The sequence below is a fragment of the Pistacia vera genome, unplaced genomic scaffold, assembly GCF_008641045.1.
Source record: "Pistacia vera cultivar Batoury unplaced genomic scaffold, PisVer_v2 Contig276, whole genome shotgun sequence".
NCBI classification, from domain to species: domain Eukaryota; kingdom Viridiplantae; phylum Streptophyta; class Magnoliopsida; order Sapindales; family Anacardiaceae; genus Pistacia; species Pistacia vera.
The window spans coordinates 865,030-886,085 of record NW_022196086.1 but is presented as its reverse complement, the minus strand read 5'-3'; the positions used below and the strand labels follow the sequence as shown (position 1 = coordinate 886,085).

The window sequence follows — 21,056 nt, the reverse complement described above, 5'->3', positions numbered from 1 at the left end:
CTTATGTGAAGAAGTGCGACAGTTGTCAAAGATTTGCTCATGTCTCACACCTCCCACCAAAGCGATTGCATTCCATCCTCACACCCTGGCCCTTTATGAAGTGGGGAATGGACATCGTGGGAAAACTACCTACTGCACCTAGACAGCGAGTCTTTATGTTAGCTGTGACAGACTACTTTACGAAGTGGATTGAAGCTGAAGCCTTCGCACAAGTCAGAGACCGAGAGGTAAAAGCCTTCATTTGGAAGAATGTCATCTACAGGTTCGGGATACCAAAGGAGATCGTCACCAACAATGGATCCCAGTTCATTAGTTCAGGCTTTAGGGATTTCTGTGACATGTGGGGAATAGAATTGAGCTTCTCAACCCCCCGCAACCCCCAGTCTAACGGCCAGGCCGAGTCGTCAAACAAGACCATCATTCAGACACTAAAGAAGCGGTTACAGAAAGCCAAGGGTGCATGGACAGATGAGCTATTTCGAGTCTTCTGGTCATACCGAACCACGGCTCGCTCGTCAATGGGTGAGACCCCATTCTCCCTCACATATGGTTCTGAAGCAGTCATCCCAACCGAAGTATCAGTCCCGTCCATCAGGCTCCAATAGGCAAACGAGGAATCAAACGACCAGAACCTTTGCCAGAATCTGGACACCATCGACGAGCTACGCGAACAGGCTAGCATCCGTAACGCAGTCAACCATCAACAGGCCGCTCGACATTACAACTGCAACGTGAGGATCCGAACTTTCAAGATAGGCGACTGGGTCCTCCGTAAGGTCTTTTAAAACACCAAGGAGATCAACTCTGACAAATTCGGCCCCACTTGGGAAGGCCCCTACAAGATAACTAAAGAAGCAGGGAAGGGTGCTTACAAACTCCAGACCCCCGAGGGCAAAGACATCAGTAATAGTTGGAATGTCGTTCACCTCAAGCGCTACTACTTCTAGGTGAACTAATCTTTTTTCTGTTTTCCTTTTTTATTTTAAAAGGGATGAGTAGGCTTATCCACCTCCTCTTAGACAGTCGGCCTCATGGCCAAATATTAATGAAGTACTATTCAAAAATTTTACATCTCCAAACCGACTTCGGTTGATCGATTATTGTTAACACCTTCAGATTGGCCATACCCGATCCGCGAAATTGCACCGTCAAATCGACCCCACTCGATTCTCTATTACACCTTCAAATCGGCCCTATCCGATCCACGATTTCGCACCTTCGAATTGACCCAGCTTGATTCATGAAAACACCTTCGAATCGACCCAGCTCGGTTCACAAAAACACCTTTGAATCGACCCCGCTCGGTTCACGAAAACATCTTCGAATCGACCCAGCCCGATCCACGAAGGGACGCCATCAAATCGGCTCAGCCCAACCTACGATTTGCACCTTCGAGTCAGACCCGTTCGACCCAAGAATTCACACCTCCGGATTAACTTCATCCAATCTAGGACTTAGTATTCGGTCGGCCAGACCGAATGAACGGTTCTTACACCGGCAATAAAAAAAGGCCAACCTAGCCCAACATAAGGCTTACATGCCTTAGCCGCTGGGTCACACTGAAGTAACAAACACAACCTGGTGCATTTACAAGAAGAGAAACAATGAACTCATTCATCCATAAAGAAAGCATCAGAAGCTAGAACAACCGAGTATAATAATAGATAGCCTCAAACGGCTCAGTTCAAAATACAAAAGAACGTCACATGCCAAGCAAAAGGGCATCGCAGGCCCCAAAATGCAAGGAAAAACTAGGCTAACTATCCTCAGTACGAGTCGCCTCCTCCATCTCTGACTCAATCATAATGTCCGCACCACCAGCACCCGTCCTAACAGCCAGGTCGCTCACATCCCCAACATCTGATGGCCCCAGCTGACTAGCAAGGTCAAGCATCTGTTCATCGTCTTGCAAACCCGGATGACCGGCTCTCTCTTCCAGCAACTCCTGCATGAGCTGGATGTCTTCGTCCGGATCCTAGTGAGAAGTCTTCCATTCCTTAAACTCAAGCATGAGTTCACCACGGGCCTTGATGATAGCGTCATCGGCAATGGAAATACACTGCTCCTTAAGAGACTCGATCTCTGCGGTCTTCTCGGCCAACTCACGCCTCAACTGCTCCAACTCACGCTTGTTATCCCTCAGATGCTGCTGAAACTCTTGCTCGGCCTTCCGGGCTGCCGCCTCTTTTTGGCACAGGCTAGTGTTGGCCTTGGATACATCCTGTATCCGTTTCTCCTATGCCACGACAGACTTCCTCAGATGAAGACTACTAGTGAGTACCTGCACAACAAAACATTGCCATCAGAACGAGATTCAGAAACAAAATCATCGAATACTACTGTCATACATGAACGGCACGGGCTACCCCCCAATCAGCCGCAACAACTGCACATCTGGTTAAGATGCGCCTCGTCCGCCGGGAACAAAAATGAGTTGGCCAGTTTACTCATGGTAGTCGCATCAGAGTAAGTTGACGCATTAGCCGAGATTGTGATGGTAATCGTCCTGGCCTCTTCATCCATGACTACAGTCTGGGATAAGCTAGCTCCAGCTGCAGGCTACTGACTCGACGGTTGCTGACTTGGGGGCGTCGCTAACATATCGTCTGCTCTCCTGTCCTCCCTGGCTAAGGACTCCCTCCTTCTCTTCTCTCGGCGTCGGGCGATAGATTCGCTCGCACTCGGGATAGTCAACTTCTTCATCAGTGACTCTACAAGTGCAAACTCTCTAAAGGTTAGTGGGTTCATCCCGGACTCACCAAAAATGATATGGTTATAGTATCGATTCAAAAGCACATCCCAAGTCTGCTTCAACGAGGGGAAGGGAGTACCTCTCTGTATCGCCTCTACTCTGGCCCAAAGAATGCTGGTCTTCAGGTTGGACTCTGCCAGCACTACCCGCCAGTCCCTCTGCTCCAATGGGATGGCTAACACTTTCTGGGTCGCAACGTCCAAGCCGTCTTCGCTCTACCCAGCCTGATTGAACTCAAGCTCTACAAACAAAAAACACAATCAAGATTTAGTAATCAAAAGAACAAAAGAAACAACTAAGTTCTCACCAGTAGCTCGCCAGCCGATCGGGATCTCACCCTGACCTCTCTCCCCAAAAACAGTCTGACCCCTTAAGAAGAAGTATTGGTCCTTCCAGTTCTTATCATTGGACCGCAGGTCGGTCACCAGGTGAGACCGATCATGCCTCAAGTTCAACAAATACCGACCCTTCTCCTTATCATTCTCCTTCAAGAAGTACTAGTACAGCAGCTCGTGCAGCCCGAACCTCACTTGATTCCAAACACAGAGGTCCTCCAAAGCCATCAGCAATCTCTAAGCATTAGGCATAAGCTGAGATGGGGCAATCATGAAGTGATTCAATACCTCCTAGACGAGGTGAGGGACGGGTAGCCTCAACCCATCATGAAACCACTTCTCGTAAATACTAGTCCAACCTTGTGCCTCCTAATCAACCCGCTCGTACGACCGCAGCATCAAGATATCAACCGAACTCGGAATGTGATACAAGGTCCGGATGAGCCACACATCACTATCCTTTAGCACGGACGGATAATCTCTAGTCAAAATCCCGCTGCCTTGTTGGCTCGGCTCGGCTCTCCCTTAGAGCTACTACTGGACGAGGATGGACTACCAACTCTTTCGGAGTCTTCCCCACTTCTCCCATGCCTACTCGGACCACTTGAGCCGGGAGTACTCGTACCTGGGGCAACTACACTAACTCCAGTTGGCACCTCAATCGAGACGCCCACTTCAGGCATCATCACTATTTGGGGGGGGGCATGCTTATACTCATCCCCAACATCCACCACAATTTCACTCGAGCTTGCTGATTCAATATTTGACATAATGGCCCAATCGCCCAACCCGACCGACCGACCGACTCGGCCTTGGATTCAAAATTCACAACTATCAAAGAATCACTCGCCCTGAGACACCGACCGAATGAAGATACTACACCCAGCCGTCGATCACCCTTCAACATCGGTCGACCTACCCAGCAACACGTAAAACTGCTAAACCTCGGTCGACCTTAGGTACCGACCGATCGGCCTGACCCAAACTTCGAAACTCCAAGAAAGCTAAGTGCCAAGTGACCGATCACCCATTCCACTCGACCGAATAAGGCCACAAACACCCAGCTGTCGCTCGTCCCTCAACACCAATCGACCTACCAGGCAATAAGTTCACTCCTAAGCCCTGGTCGACCCTTCCTACCGACCGACCCAGACCTTGATTTAAGCCTTTCTTTGCTCGCCCCAAGTGGTCGACTCGCCTTCAGATCCAACACGGCCTACTCGCCCTTGCCCTCCGAATCACCCACTCGGTCTAGATAATCGATCACCTATTCAATCTATTTCGCACGCCCCCTCCCCACTCGGTCAGACAGGCCGATCAAGCCAAACGAAACTTAATTCGGCTTCGTCTTCCCAATTCCGTCCAAAACGCCAGGAACATCACCAAAAAACCAGCCAACTTGCTGCAAACATACCAGAAATCCAAAAATCCGAGCCTATTCTAGAAAACCAAAATGCCAACACTCCTAAACTCTTCAAAACCAATCAAAACTACTCAAGTTTTCAAAAAACTTCTCCCTATCATCCAAAAACCTAACAAACAACGAAAACAAACCAAAAAATCAGTCCAAAGGAAAGAGGATTTACCATAAAACACTAAACTGCAGACAGAAAGCCGTCGTTTTCCAAAACAATCCAAAGTCGTTAAAGAGAAACCAGAACGAAGTTGAAGAAACGGAAAGAAAAGAAATTTTTTTGAAGAGAAAAGGGGAGAAAAATGTGAACTGGAAGATGAACAGTCTAACCATTTGTTTTTAAAAGGGAAAACTGATAGGCGAAGACATGTGGCGGCCCACGATTGGCCACAAGTCAGAACGTCTTTTCATTTTCCCGCCTCAAAAATAAAGATTTGATCCCCGCCGAACACGTGGCAAGCATCTGTGGCACTCGGGAAACTGCAACGACGTACAGAAGCTTGAATCGACCGCCTTGACCTCCTGATCGAGTCAGCATGCACTGTCAGTGGACCCAACATGCCCCCACGATTCACAAGCTCAGGAGGCCCTCCCGACTGGTCGATCAGCTTGGAACGGTCCGGCTCAAGCTCTCTCCAGACGAACGAAATAGAGTCCTCACCCAGTCGTCCTTTCGTATCGAATGAGTGGACAACCAATGTCGAAGATCACATATCCCTTCCACTCCATCGCCCGATTCGCCCGAACGACGCAGCCCTTGACTTCCGGAGGCACTCCAAATGTCCCATGCTTCGTCAACCCGGAAGGCCTAGCCGATCGATCAATCAGCTTAGAACGGCCCGGTTTGAGCCCTCTTCAGAACAAGACAGGAGGCCTCGCTCGTTCATCCTTCCGTAGCGAACGAATGGACAATCTTTAGTCGAGGTCCATGTATCTCATCCACTTGATCGTCCCTGCATCTCGACCGAGCGAAGCTTTTAGTTTAATAAACTTCCCAACTCATTCGATCCGGCATGATGAGCGAACACCCCGACTATAACACTACAGGTCACCTTTCTAGTCGGACGGACGTACCGAACGAGCGCATGAGCCTTGGGGCCTAATTGTCTCTTTCCCTTCAGCCCGTCACACCGATCAGGCACACTATGCAATGACGGCATACTCTAGATCAAGAATGGATACCGAACGACGTCCAACCAAGAATCACCTGCAATAGTCATATCGTCCACGCCGATAATCGTTCATCCATGAAGGAAGACCGAGCTTGCCTTGATCGCTACCTACTCTCTGACTTAAGAAACTCTTAACTCAGAGAATAGGGGACAAACTGTTAGGGCCAAAAATCGTCCTTGGCCTAAATAAGAAAACATGACCACCAATGAAGAAAAGACCAGGCCCAGTCCTAAAGAGGTCCAAGCCAAATTAGTCCCATTTGATACAAGATATGGCCGACCCAAACCATCTGGGTACGGGCCTCCCAGTTCTAGCTCACTTCATGGGCCTATAGGCGAGTTCAGAGCCCACGGCCCCCACTGATCATTTTCCTGCTCCTGTTCAATCTCCTATTTGAAGTCACTTTCCTGTTCCTGGTCCCTTTCCTACTCAAAGTGACTTTCCTATTCAGATCATGTCCCTATTCGAACGCAGGTAGGACAGCTCACCATGGCCCTAACTTTTCTAGGGTTTGCATCAAAGTTACACTCGGATTCCTACTCCTACCAAGATTGGGAGACCAGACAGTCACTATATAAACAGAGGCCAGCCCTCTCACAAAGGACACACTACATTACACCTTCTGAAAGATCAGCATGCATGCATGAAGAGTGGTGGAAATGGAGAAGAAAGCATAAAAAAAATTGGATTCAAAAAACCGGTTTTCAAACAAAGCTTGGAAAAGAGATTATACCTACTCCTTTGCTTTGGATTGATGAAGATCAGCCTCAAAGTAATGAGACCTCCACACTTTAACACCACCTTGAGAGGTTTAGAGAGTGGTCGTGGCTTTTAGAGAGAGTTTTGGTTTTGCTTTGAGTGAACAATGTGTGTTATGAACAAAAATGCAACCTTTTGCATTTATATATACTTGGGCAATTTTGTAATTATTTATTTTTCACTTCCAAGCCCAATAAAATCTTATTTTATAAAGGGACCCCACGAATTTAATATGCTACCCTTTGAATAATCAATATTATTCAAGGGCCCATGTAAACTAAACTAGTTTACATTAACAACCCAAAATTTACCCCTTTTTACCCTTTAACTATTAAAAGGTTATTTTTGTTCATCTCATTAATCTTAACACTTTAAGATATAATAATTAAATATAATTAATTATTGCTTGACCATTTTAACCCTTAAAATGTCACAAATGATTTCTATGTAACTATTACTATAGAAATCCCGTTATTACCCTCGGAAGGTGCTAGCCCTCTTCGGATAATCATTTCTCTCTCTCATCCTTCTCTAACTTCCCAAGGCTATTGGTGTGACCATGTAGGTCCACCGTGGATTAGCCGTGAGCCGGTTCTGGATGAATCCGGAAACCTGTCCGGAGGCCCAACGACTATGGTAAACATCTAGCAATGTGCCATAGTCCCTAAACCACGATGAAGAAATACTTCATCGAACCCATTTCAGATCATACGTACCATGCAGGTAAAGTCCCTCCATTGAGATATCCTAATCGAGTATGGATTCATGGAACGTCAAAATCCTAAACTCGATCTTCTACCGAATTGTCGATCAATATGTCCGAAACTTGTCATCACAAACTTACTTTTGTATGACTAATAATAGACTCTGGCCAGAGATTCAGTTTTCTGACATTTATCGATGTTCGTCTAGGAACTCGAATCCGGATGGAGTCAGCGGTACTCCCGATCCTATATTTCCGAGTCAATGGATCCCCTCTTGACCATCGTTCGTTTCCGCATATGAACAACGCATGACCAAATAGGCTTTATTGTACGAAACATGATTAGTCTCGTACTTATACACCGTATGAACCATACGCATCCATATCGGATCCGACTACAATGTCTCAGGTCAAAGGACTACATCGTGCACTGATATAACCAAACGATAAATCATTGACTACATGCTTTTCCAAGTGATTTGTCGTTATTCGGTCACGTTCGAAAAACAGTTCACCAACCGTTAATCCATACCAATGCCCTAGTGACATGACTATCATCGTCATCCGTACTTATATCAACTCATGATATCTTTCGGAAGCATCCGGTATCCCTACTGTACAATATAGTTGCCCAAATTTATATTGCTTCCGCAGGGAACCCTTTTCGATAATTCATTTACCTATTAAATGAATCATCTGGACAATTCATATACATACTTTATTTTAAATGCATGACTGAATAAAGGAAGCAATTTACATATATGAATTGAAGAACTATTTCTTCTATTATTTATGATATATATATATAGATACAAGACAATATGCTCTGAAACCGACAACACGAATGGTTTCTAGGGCATACACTAATATACACTAACACCTTCACACCCGAAGTTCTTACTTGAGAGCTTCATATCACTGCTGTAGTCACAGTCTCTGACTAGACTTCCGGTAACCTCTCTACTCCCTAGCTCTCACTATACTAGCCTCTTTCAGCCTTGCTAACTTGAGCGTTGGAGTGCCTACGGCAAACACCACCCCGATGTTTCCCGTTCGCTTCACGCGTTTGTTTCTCTACATGTACAGGTGCAGTAGATCGCTAGTGGCCTCAACCTCACGGGATCAGACCCCCCTTCCGTACAGGTAGATTTTTACGTCTACAATTATCATTTAATCTTGTAAAAATTGGATGTCATGAATAATGTGAAAAGATGGCGAGTCTTCCATATCTTCATCTTCTTTTCTGATTCATTTGGTTTCTACAACTTGAAGTGCGTATTTGAAAACCAAAATCAAGGTGAACAACAAGATGACATTAAGCTGATGAGGTTGAAGAAAAAGAGAGACTGAATGCATGAAGAAGAGAATTCTGTTGGGGAGTTTACATAGAAAGAGAAAGAGAGAGGGAGAGAAAGGTAACATATCTTGATTTTGTGCAACTAAAAAGCAAAAATTGCAAGGTCAATTCAGTTTACTAAATGCAATGCTGGTAGAAGGAGGATTGAAATGATCGAGTGCCATTTTCAGCTGCATTCCCTGCAAGTCACACTAATTGGTTGACTAGTATATGGATCCTTAATTATTAGGGCATTGTAAATATTATTAGGTGTAGATGGTAAAATCTATGGTTACAGAAGGAGGATTGATCCTGTGAGGTTGAGGTCATTGATAGTCTGTTGAACCTACACACAAAGAAAACAAGCGTGAAACTTACGTAAAACACTAGTATGGTGTCTGCCGTAGGCACTCCGATGCTTAAGTCAGCAAACTGAAAGAAGCTATTTAGTGAAGGCTAAAGGAATGAAGGGTTTACGAAGTCTAATCGAAGAATAGAGCTATGACAAATGTGTTAGTTCTCAGGAGCAAGAACTTTAGGAACTAGTAGATGGTATTGAATAATGGATACTTAATTAGAGGCAGGACCTCTCTTTATATAATGGTCATAGGATCTTCGAATCTAGTACGACTTTAAGTCCATAATGGCAGAGTTCTAGTAAATAGGAAGAACTCAATTTGCTTGCCTTTGTAGGAATGAAAGTCCTAATCCACATTAGATACAGGATCTTGAGTGAATTAAGATAAAAACCAAATAGAAAGTAGATGTATTAGAGTTTTAGTGGGTAGAAAGTAGATGTATTAGAGTTTTAGTGAGATTCTGGACCCTTAAAGGATATCATAGACCAATGGCTTTGGACTTAGGTGGGCTAATGATGAGACTCAATCTAGATGATCCAATCTGAAGAGGCTAGGTTGGTGTCATGGGTCTAGCCCGTGACATAAACCTTGATGTAAACTCAACTGGAATTGGGTCATAGCCTTTAATCATGTAATAGATGTTTCATGCTGTTTCATGCTTGCGCCTGATAAGGCCCAAGATGATTTTTGGCCCATACATTAGACATCTTGATTAGGGAATGGCAACATCCAGTATTGCATCAATGATATAAGCGATAAGGTTCTAATAAAAAAATATTTCGAATCCAAAAGAAAATCTTCGATTGCATGTTGATAAGCTAATTCAATAAGAAATGAGAGTTAGCGCTCCTTTTGTTGGTAACATATAACCCAATGCAATTCAATAACTTCATATTATAACCTTAGGAATATTTTTTTAGGAAAATAATTATAATCATGATGACAATTAAATTGCATTAATGTTAAGTCTTGAGAGTAATATTAATAAAATCTTTAAACAAATTAAATTGTATTGTATTATATAAAAAATAGTGAAGGTTTAGACATATATAATCAACCCAATAATATTAATTTCTCAAAATGTGAAGGTTTTGTCTAAAAAACAATCTAGGTGTAAAATCCCGTGACTAATCCCAAAATTTGAAGGTTTTGTTTAAAATGTTTTGTTTTATCAATTAAACCTTTAATGAAATAATAAAGAGGCCAATTATATTTTTACATCCTAGGCATGACAAAAAAACAAATATCCCCACCCCAAGTTTCAAAAAATCTATCAACTTTATACCCAACATTAGTTTCCTTCCATCCAAATTGGCCTTTGGCTGAGTTTGACCATTCAAATGTCAATTTTACCCGTCGTTATCATTATTAAAATATTACTCTTCCATCTTTATTGAACAAAATCATAATAATAAATGTCCAAATTAATAAAAATCACCAAAAAGTAAAAAAAAAAAAAAAAAAAAAAAACTGGATTAAAAGTTAACAATAAACCTCATATAAGAAACTTGAAATAGAAATTTAGGCTCTGTTTGGCTCATTATTCTGATAGTTTTTAGAATAATCTTTTGAAAAAAGTTAAATTGGGTGGGTATTACGATGTAGGATTTGAAAATTAACAAAAATATCCCCTATGTTTGTTTATTTACTAAACACCCCTATAATAAAATATTAAAAGTTAACAAAAACACCCCCAACCCACTCATTAAATACAGATAGCCGGCCACCACCACAGGAGGGTGGCCGGAGTGTTTTTGCAATTTCTAAAAAAAATATTTAGGGGTGCTTAGTTAAATTAACAAATTTAGGAGGTTTAAAAGAAATTGAAAAATATAGAATAATATTTTGGGAATAATGACATTTTACTGTTTAACTTTTTTGGGAATACTAATAATAGTATTCCCAAAAGCGAACCAAATGAAGCCTTAATCATTATCTTCAACAGGTTAATTTTATGCGCACCCCGTGTAATTAAGCGACACATTAATTTTCAGTTAGTCTTATAGGCCCCTACTATTTTCAGAAAGTCTTAAAGAAGCCCCCACTGTTAAGACCGCGTTGGCTCAAGACAAATGAAAAGTATTAAATAGCTTTATTAACCTTATTAAAGCTGCTCAATAAAAATAGAAGGACAAAAAAGAAACTTCAGACAAAATTTTAAAACATCCCTACAGGTTTTCAAATTCGCAAATAGACCTCTAAAAAAATGTTATAGGTTTCAAAACCTACAAATAGGCCCCTATGATCTGGGTTTCTTTAATGTGGGAAAGTCTTTAAGCCACAAACTTAGCCCTATCCAGCACCAGAAAACCACAATCCGGCCAACCAAACAACAAATCAATTCAAATTAAAATAAATACAGATTGACAAAATCAACTGTACAAAGCTGAACACCAAAAAAAAAACTCTCCAACTAATTAATTCCCAAACACAATCTCAAATATCAAAACAATTCCCAAGTACACATGAAAACAATCAGAATTAACACAAATCTCTTATTGACATAATCAACACGGTATAAGCACAAAATCAATAACTTCAGACACAAACTCAATACAGTATAAAAAAATCAATTTCTTCATTACACAAATTCAACACAATAAAACAGAAAATCAAATTCTTCAATAAAACTTCCACCATAAAATTAATATCTATAGCACATTGTTTTGAAGAAAGTTGATGATTTGAACTTGAATTTGTGTATGTTGAAGCCACCACCTACAGTACCACTACTAATTCAATTGGTATTGAAGCCACCCACCCTTGATTTGAATAGTGGGTATTGAAGCCACCTCCCACAATCCACTACTGATTCAAGCCCACATATAACTGAGAGAAGTCGCCCCTCACCAACTTCTTTGTTGTGTCCTAATTTCTCGAATTTAGGATATGGAAAAAGAATGAGAGAGGGGAAGAGGAGAGAATAAAGAAAATGGCAAGAGAATGAGGGAAGAAGAATATTGAAGAATCCAATTCATCACAAGATAACACCTTTAGATATGCCCACCACCATTGGTGGGGTGCAAACCGTGTGTATAACTCTTCTATAGCCTTTAACATTACATTTGTCTAGATGCATAGAAACTAGCAACTTATGCGGTAATGTTCTAGGAATCAACATTACACCAACCATGTTTGGCCTTGCTTGTGCCGACGAACACTCAACCAAGATAATGGCTGTTGCGCCTCTCAATAACGATACTGTTTTTTTTTTTTTCCCTGATTGCTTTTACCTATTTAAGAGGATTATGAGCGATCTTGGTGAATGATTCTTTGGTTTAGTTTTATTTTTCAGGGAACTTTTGGTTTATATAATGTTTTATTATAGGGATGTTATATTAATGGAAATATAGATCACCTTAAAGATTATTGAATATTTAGAGAAATGTGTTTGGTTGGTTTGAATAAATTGGTGAGTATGTTACATTAATATTTTTTGTTAGAAGGATAAATGGGTGAGTATGTTATATAGATTACTAAATTGTCCTCATTTTTAAATATTAATATATTATTATTTTTTGTACCATTTCTTTTAACCCCTTACATTTGAAATTTTGCTAAAACACCCCAACCATATAAAATTTTAATTCATAGCAAAATCACCCATACCCACCCCAAGCCACTGCCGACAACCATTAAAAGTCTCCGTAATGGCGCATGACTAGCGGGATCTAGCAGGTCGTGCGCGGGTAAGACCATTTTCGGCCATGGATCTCTGATTCATGGTCAGAAATAGCCAGATCTGGTCGTTTCTATGGCCGTTTCATGGCCAAAGGTGTGGCTGTGAAACAGCCATAGAAACAGCCTTACCGACGTACAACCAGCAAGATCCTATCGGTCGTGCGCTATTATGGCATGATGAAGGGAAAACATTTACAACCAAAAGTTCTAAGGGCTTTGCAATCAGGTACTTTATCAAATAACGTCTGAAATGGATTGTTAGGCATCAAAATAGCTGAAAGAAGTCGATTTATCAGGTATATGATTGTATGGAAGGCAAACCATCAGTAATGAAGTGGCATAAAGGCTTGAGCCAATAGTGTAAGTCCAATTTCAATAACATGTCGATGCTTGCGTTCTACCTTGTCATTTTGATGATGAATATGAGGACATGGATGCCAGAAATCGATACCTTGTTGTGTAAAGTAAGCTGCCAGGGGTCTGAACTCACCACCCCAATCTGATTGAAAGGATTGAATTTTCCTGTCAAATTGCTAGTCTACTAATTTGGTAAAATGAATTACAGTGGAACTAACTTCAGATTTGAATTTGAGAGCGTGGATCCAAGTATATATGGTGTAATCATCTCCAAATAGCAAGTAATATCTAAAACCAAAGGCAGATGCAATGGGAGCTAGTCCCCAAACATCAGCAAACACCAACTCAAAAGGTTTAAGAGATTGAGAAGAAGAAGATGGCTGAATGTTAAGATGAAGTTTCCCATATTAACAAGCTTCACAGAAATGGACTTTATTGATTTCAGTATGATGTTTTACATTCATGTCTTTCACAACTGATTTAAGAACAGAAAAGTGAGGGTGTCCCAATCTTCTATGCCAAAGTAAAATAACATCATCAACCATTGTAGTTGGAAAGCTATTTGCTAGCTTAGTGGCATTATTTTCAGAGTTATTCATAGCTAAAGTACTAGAGGTAACATGCAAAGATGGTTGAGAGAACAGTTCAGTAGGCTGAAAGGATTGTTGCTTGAGAGAATTTTGTAGAGATACTTCATCTGGTTTGGTTGTAACACATCCAGTGGTAGGTATGGCAAGCTGGTACAGTCCATTATTTAGAAATCCTTGAAGCAGAACTTCTTGACAGATCTTGTCCTTAATAATACACCCATCAGTAGAGAACTCCACAACAACATTATTATCTTTTGTAATTTTTGAAATACTAAGCAATTTCTTTGTTACATGAGGCACACAAAGTATATTTTGAAGATAAAGAGATCTATTGAGACAATTTGAGGGAAAAGTAGTCAAACCTGTATGAGAGATACCAGGGCACTATCCATTTCCAACTTGTAAAGTTTCTGGACCATTATATTAATTTTTCAAGGACATATTTTGTGTGTCAGGAGTGATGTGATGATCTGCTCCAAAGTCAATTAACCAATTGGGATCTGTGACAATGAGAGGTGAAGCTATTTGTGAAGGATGAGTTGTTGTAGAATTTTCTTTTTGGTGATTCTCAAAAGTTCTTTCAAAACCATATGTGACTAGTCTTGGAGAGTACTGCCACTTTGAATTTGTTGTACTTGACTAGTACTTTATTAGTGAAGTTTGATCACTTATCATGCTTGTGGGAACCACAGAGGATTGGTTTGCATAGAAAGGTGGATATGCAGAGTGTGTATTTGCAAGGTAAGCTTGTGCAAAAGTTATGTTTGATGGAGAATAATTGTAGTTTGGTGCAGGTTGGTATCTATGATTTTGAGCTCCTTGAAAATTTGTGTCAAATTTGTGATTGCATTGAAGTGTCATGTGTCATGTTTTCCCACACGGTTGACATATCATTCTTGGCTTGTAGAAATTTTGACCTCTACCGCGGCCTCTTTCAAAACCTATATTGATCAAGTGTAAGTCCTGACTATTTGTATAGAAGTTTCATGACTCAGTTTGTCCTTGGGATAGTGCATGTAAGAATGATTGGATTGCTAGACTGGTGTGTTGAAATTTGGTTGTTGTGGTTGAGGATTAACAAGTTGTTTGTTGCAAGGAAAACAGCTACTTCATGGAATCCTATATAAGTTGAATGTTGTTTTTCCAATCTCATCTCATGTTTGTGCAACAAGAATTGTGCTTCTTGTAGTGAAACTTCTCCACTTCAAGAGGTTAAATTGGCTACTACTGCGTCATACTCTGTTCTCAGGCCATCAAGGATATACATGAGTAGTTCCTCATCATTTACAACCACTCCACTAGTAGTCAAAGATCTAGCAACTTCTTTCATTTTTAGTACATAGTCATTACTGTTTAGATTGTCTTTTCTAGTTGTTTGTAGGAGGTTTCGTAGATGCAATAATTTGGCTTTTGAGTCAGTGAGAAAATGCATCTCTAAGGTTTTCCAAATATCAAAAGTTGTTTCACTATTAGCAACATGTCTGAACATTGTTTTGGAAATAGAAGATATTAGCTAACCAAACAAAAACTGATCTAATTTCTTCCACATAGTATGTTATGCATTTATGATTTTCCTAGAATCATCATCTGAAGAGATTATAAGAGCTAGAGGACATGGTTTATCACCTATAACAAAACCTTCAAGTTCATAGGCTTTTAACACAAGAAGCACTTGTGATTTCCAATAAGCATAGTTCTTCTCTCCCAACTTTACGGTAACATTTGGAAGTGCATTGGTCAAAGGAAAATATGAGACTGAGCTTGAAACCTTCCCATCAGTATTGATGTAAGTTGAAGCAGAAGTCTTAGGATCAACCATTTGACGTTTGTCAAACAAGCTCTGATACCATACAAAGTTTACGGCAACTCTGAACAGAAATAGAGAATAAAGAAAAGCAAAAAAAATTGAGCTGAAATTATTGTATTTTTCCTTAGGACTGTTTGCATTTGATTTGTTTTCCTAATGTAAGTTGCATTGCAACTTGTCAATTTGCATAACAACCTACTCTGCAACTTATCAACTTGCATAATAGTCTTCAATCCACTTGTAGTTTGTTGAAAGAGAACAAAAACGTGTTGACACATTTTGGCGCCTAAATCATTTTGTTTTGCTTAATGTTTGTAGTTATAACACAATCAACAATGTATGTGATTGCAAACGCCCATTTCTACTCGTCCTTCTAGAAAAAAAAAAAAAAAAAAAAAAAAAGAGAGACTATTATACAGAGAAGACTGATAAATGATTTTTATACGGAGAATTTTCAAAAATTATTGAGCAGTATCAAGTACAACTCCTTTTTGAGAGTTTCACAAATTGCAATTGTATCTAAAATTGCAATTTTATAAAATTCTTTCGCACGAAAAACTTCTGGTGGCCTCTTAACTGATCTATAAATATCTGCTTGCATCTCTCAAGTTTACGACAGAGTGAACTTCATAAATTACTAATGGCTTTTTGTATTGCATCAACCTGTAATATTCCTTCTGGTGCTATTTTTCAACACCGTCAACTACTTGTTTCTAAAACACCAACCAGCAGAGTCAGTGTGAAGAAGCAACCCCAGTGCATCGCTAACCCAGAACTTAGTACTTCAATTGCTGTAAGGCGATCGGGAAACTACAAACCTTGCATTTTTAACGAAGATTATCTGCCAAAATTGACTAATGAGTACACGGTAGGCATGGTCTTTTTTTCTTTTTTATGGTCTTAATTTGTTCTTTGCTGAATTTAATTAGTTCAAGTTCAGAAACTAATTACCAAAAACTTAATTTTCTTCAGGGAGAAGCATACAGAAAAAAAGCAGAAAAGCTGACAGAAGAAGTGAGGATGATAATCAATAGTATGGACAACCCATTGGATCAGCTTGAGCTGATTGACAACTTACAAAGACTTGGAGTGGCTTACCATTTTGAACGTGAAATAAAGAACATATTGGACCGTGTCCACAATATCAGCGATCATAAATGGAAGAAAGGAAATCTATATGCAACCTCTCTAGAGTTTAGACTCCTGAGACAACACGGCTATTATGTTACTGAAGGTACTGAACAATTAAAGTTCGAAAAAAGTTGTCATCATTTGAATAAACTAATATGTTTTTCTACTTTGCTTGTTGAGTGCAGAAGTTTTTGAGAGTTTCAGGGACAAGACGGGCAGTTTCTCGGCGTGTGTCTGTGATGATGTGAAGGCAATACTGAGCTTTTATGAAGTCTCATTCTATGGGTTAGAAGGAGAAAGTATGATGCAGGAGGCATGGGAATTCAGTTCCAAACATCTTAAAGATCTTGACGATAAGGATGTCGACCAGAATCTTTTACCGCTTGTTGAGCATGCCTTGGAGCTTCCTCTTCATTGTTGGGCGCCACGATTAGAGACCAAATGGTTCATAGATTCATATGAGAGAAGGGAAGACAAGAATCACCTTTTACTCCAGCTTGCAAAGGTGGACTTTAATATTTTACAGGGAATTCACCAGGAAGATCTTAAAGACACATTGAGGCCAGTAACCCTTCCTCAACTTTTTGTCCTCGTGATTGCGTAGCCTTTATTAATGAAATACTTATTGAAATTGTACCTTTTCCATCCCAACTAATGCATCTGTTTATGTTTCATTACAACATTGATTATAAAATAACGCAAATAAGTGAGTAACTAACTTATAATTAATTAATAAATGGTGTTGACACGTAAACAATTACTTAAGTTAACATATAAAATTGGGATTCCAACTTTGTATGAATAATGTTGCTATTTGTAAAATATGAGTAAAGAGATTTGACAAACAAGTTGAACAAAAAAATTTAATCTGTTATATTGTTGAGATCTCTATGTCAACACTTATATTTGTAATCTGTTTTTAAGGGAGTCAAGTTGATATGTTTCTCTTTTGCTTGTGAAGGTGGTGGGAGAATACTGGTCTTCGAGAGTTAACTTTTGCTAGGAACAGCTTGATAACAGCATATTTATGGGGTTTGGGTATAGCTTTTCAACCTCAGTACTCTTACTGCAGAAGGTTCGTTGCAAAGGCCATTGCTCTAATTACAGTAATTGACGATATTTATGATGTTTATGGTACCTTGCCTGAACTAGAGCTCTTGACTGATGCTATTACGAGGTAATTGTTGGGCAAAATTTTCTTGTTATACAAACCTAGCAGTTCTAAGTAAAAATTATATGTTGCTTTTATATTACACATGTATTTCAGATGGGACATTAAAGCCATGAAACAGCTTCCCAGTTACATGAAAACAAGTTTTCTCTCGCTGTTCAACTTTGTTAATGAAGTGGCTCATCAAGTTCTCAAAGAAAAGAATTCAGACGTCTCAATGACTCTAATCAAAATGGTAATATTATAAAAATCGTTTCTTCCTCTAGTTTTATAATGTTTTGTTGTTTAAATATCTCACTACTCGTCGCTGTGCCATTTACATCAGTGGAAAGATATGGCGCAAGCCCAAATAACAGAGGCAAGATGGTACCACTATCAGTATAAGCCAACGCTAGATGAATATTTGAATAATGCTTATATATCAATTACAGGTCCTATTATAGCAACTCTATCATATATATCGTCAGCAAATCCGATATTAGAGAAGGACTTAGAATTTCTAGAAAGCAATCCGGATGTTATAAAATGGTCATCCACGGCTTTCCGACTTCAAGATGATTTGGGAACTTCACCGGTATAAAATCTAGCATTAATTTATTTACAATTGTTTTTATATACTTTAATTTGAATTCTCTATGAATTAATTGGTTGTGTTTCTTTCAATAAATAAATCAGGATGAGATGAAGAGAGGTGATGTACCTAAAGCAATCCAATGTTACATGAATGATACTGGTTGTTCAGAGGAAGTTGCTCGCGAATACATTAAGGATCTAACAAGGAAGATATGGAAGAAGATAAATGTATACAGAGCTGCAACAAATTGTCCCTTACCTCAACCTATTTTTGAAATGATCATAAATCTTGTGAGAACTTCCCATTACATTTATCGCCGCGGAGATGGGCATGGTGGTGGAGGTCAAGAGATTAAGGATGTTATGTTTTCATCACTCTTTCAACCCATTCTATTGCCAGAAATTAAATAACATGTTTTTTCCGATATGTTCTTGTTGCAAGGAGAATAAGTGTAATCATGTCATGAAATGCAAAATTTAAGGATTAGAACTATATTGTGTTATAATTAACATTATGAATTATTCACCTGAGGTATCTTCATTAATAATTCATGCTTTGCAGATATCATCTGATATGTGGAGGCATTTATAAGTGTGTGACCTGATTGTTTCGAGAATGGTATATGTGATATAATCTGCATATCGTATGTTTAAAAATAATTTCATTGGGTTCCTTTGAGACTACAAAATTTTTACATTTGTCCATCGATGTGTTGTTACATGTGGAAGGGTCATTGATGATCACATAAAGAATTGTCTAACTCTCACCTAAGGACATGAGTGTTAGCTTCAATATGTTGTGAGGATTTAATTAGATGCTAGCAAATCATAAATCCCTATGAAAACGAAAATAATGCGAATAAAGGGCAAATAAATAATCACACACACAAACAAAAGATTTATAATAATTTACTTTCTGTATGAGAACTATGTCCACTTTGCCGTTGCGGAATTTCCACTACTAAAAAATCTCCTTTCTTGACAGATTTTCTTAACCATTCTAGAAACATGTCAAGAATTGTAATTCTTGATAGTTTATGAACTGTCAAGAATTGTAATTCTTGATAGTTTATGAACTGTCAAGAATTTGAAATAATCTTTAACCGTTTTGGATGATTCTTAATAGTTATTAACTGTCAAGGATTTGATTAAAAATAAATTATATAATTTTTTTCTTGACAGTCGTAGTCTTAATTCTTGACAATTTTTAACCGTCAAGGATTAAGTTGAAAAAACAAATATAAAAAAACCCAAACACAATTTTCCCTAGTGAACATTCCCGAAGCCATGGCTGATATTTTTGAAGAAAAAGAGGGATTGAAGGCATGAAAAGAGAATTCTGTTGAGGAGTTTATATAGAGAGAGAGAGAGGTAATATTAATGGTTGGATTGAATGAAGAAGAAAAATGGAAACTGTGTTGGAAAATAAATCAAACATCTCAGTTTTAGTAAAAGTTTCGTTAGTGCGTTATCTATTAGATTAGTGTTTGATTTAATTGATGAATCAGGGGTTTTATCATTTTTATATAAAGATTTGTTATTTATTAGTTTATTGGCGGAAAAATAAAAATGCATGTGACGTGTTTGTATAAAGATAATATTTGAAAGAATAATACTACACATACATCATTTTTATACAACATTTCATATACAATATTATGTGACAATATATGATTGGGTGAAAATTTAATTTTAACTTTAAATTAGCCAATCATATCTTGCCACATAATGTTGTATGGAAAATGTTGTATGGAAAATGTTGTATGAAAATGATGTATGTGTAGTAATACTCTGAATTTGAAAATATATAAAATGAAAACATCTTTCATAATATTGTTTGAAAACACCAATAAAAGAATGAAATACATGAAATTTATCACTTCCATAATCGATAAAAAAAACATTTCAAATCAACTCATCTCAAAAACTTTTCTTTAATATATCAATAGTTAATTTTTCGTTTACAATTTTGGATTAAAAATTCTGATTTGAAATGAAAGTTTTTTTTTTTTTTTTAAAGAGAAAAAAAAAATAAAAAATAAATGATTTTTTCGTTTAAAAATTCTTCTTGGCGTTGCTAATTCATGTAATGTTCAATCTGTTTTTCAAACTCTTTATCTTTTTGTTTGAATTTTTCTTTAATTGGTGATTATGGTTTGCTATGTGTTTTAGGATCCGGTGTGAAATTTTATTGGAGAAGTTGTTGTTTTGGAGTTTTGATTTGGAAGTGTTTGAACTGGATTTTGTGATTGACTTTACCGGTTGAATTCGCCATTTTCACCTTGCCCACCACCTGCTTAAGAAATTGCACAGGCCGCTCTCACCATCATAAATGAGCTGGCTCAAGCTCGAGCTTGAGCACATTTTGCTGGGCTCGTCAAGCTTGAACTCAACACTGTTCAAATCGAGCCTAACTCATTTACCCCAGAACTGGACACGATTACACCCTAGGCCCATCTCTCCTGGTTTCCTGGGTATATATTATGCAATAAAATGAACTAATAGGCAAGAAAAGGTAAACAACGCACCGTAAATTTAATAGTTTTCAATATATAATATTAACAAATTGTTATATTGAGATTCTACAAAATCAAATTAAAATATCAGAAAATGATAAAATAAAAAATAAAAAGCAGGAAAAAGTATAAAGAAAACATGACAGTGTTTGGATGCAGCCACAATTGCAATCGTGTAAAATTTTTAATAAATAAATATATATTTCTTATCATATTAGACATTTAATGATGTATCATTAACACCCTTTGACGATGATTCTGTTATCTAGAAGTTAGAATCAAAGAATTTAAAGACAAAAATACCTCAAATTATGTTATTGAAGATGTGGAAATTAATAAAATAAGACAAATGACTAATATAACTACTATGTTGTCCCTAAGGGGGCGTTTGGTTGGAGG

The 21,056-nt window shown here is 38.6% G+C and overlaps 1 protein-coding gene across 1 annotated transcript; it reads left to right on the top strand.

The window, feature by feature from the left end:
• Positions 1–15,906: 15,906 nt before the first annotated feature.
• On the top strand, positions 15,907–18,552 carry LOC116133858 ((R)-limonene synthase 1, chloroplastic-like). The gene is made up of 7 exons (XM_031419535.1): positions 15,907–16,134; positions 16,239–16,500; positions 16,583–16,958; positions 17,359–17,574; positions 17,665–17,803; positions 17,894–18,142; positions 18,244–18,552. Exons 1-7 carry the CDS (start codon positions 15,907–15,909, stop codon positions 18,550–18,552), a joined length of 1,779 nt encoding a protein of 592 aa, XP_031275395.1.
• Positions 18,553–21,056: the final 2,504 nt, after the last annotated feature.

Excerpts from the sequence above, each read along its gene's own strand:
- LOC116133858 (XM_031419535.1), top strand. The coding sequence starts at position 15,907 with ATGGCTTTTTGTATTGCATCAACCTGTAATATTCCTTCTGGTGCTATT. Across the intron at positions 16,501-16,582 it reads CGGCTATTATGTTACTGAAG|AAGTTTTTGAGAGTTTCAGG; the intron begins GTACTGAACAAT and ends TGTTGAGTGCAG. Across the intron at positions 17,575-17,664 it reads TTGACTGATGCTATTACGAG|ATGGGACATTAAAGCCATGA; the intron begins GTAATTGTTGGG and ends CATGTATTTCAG.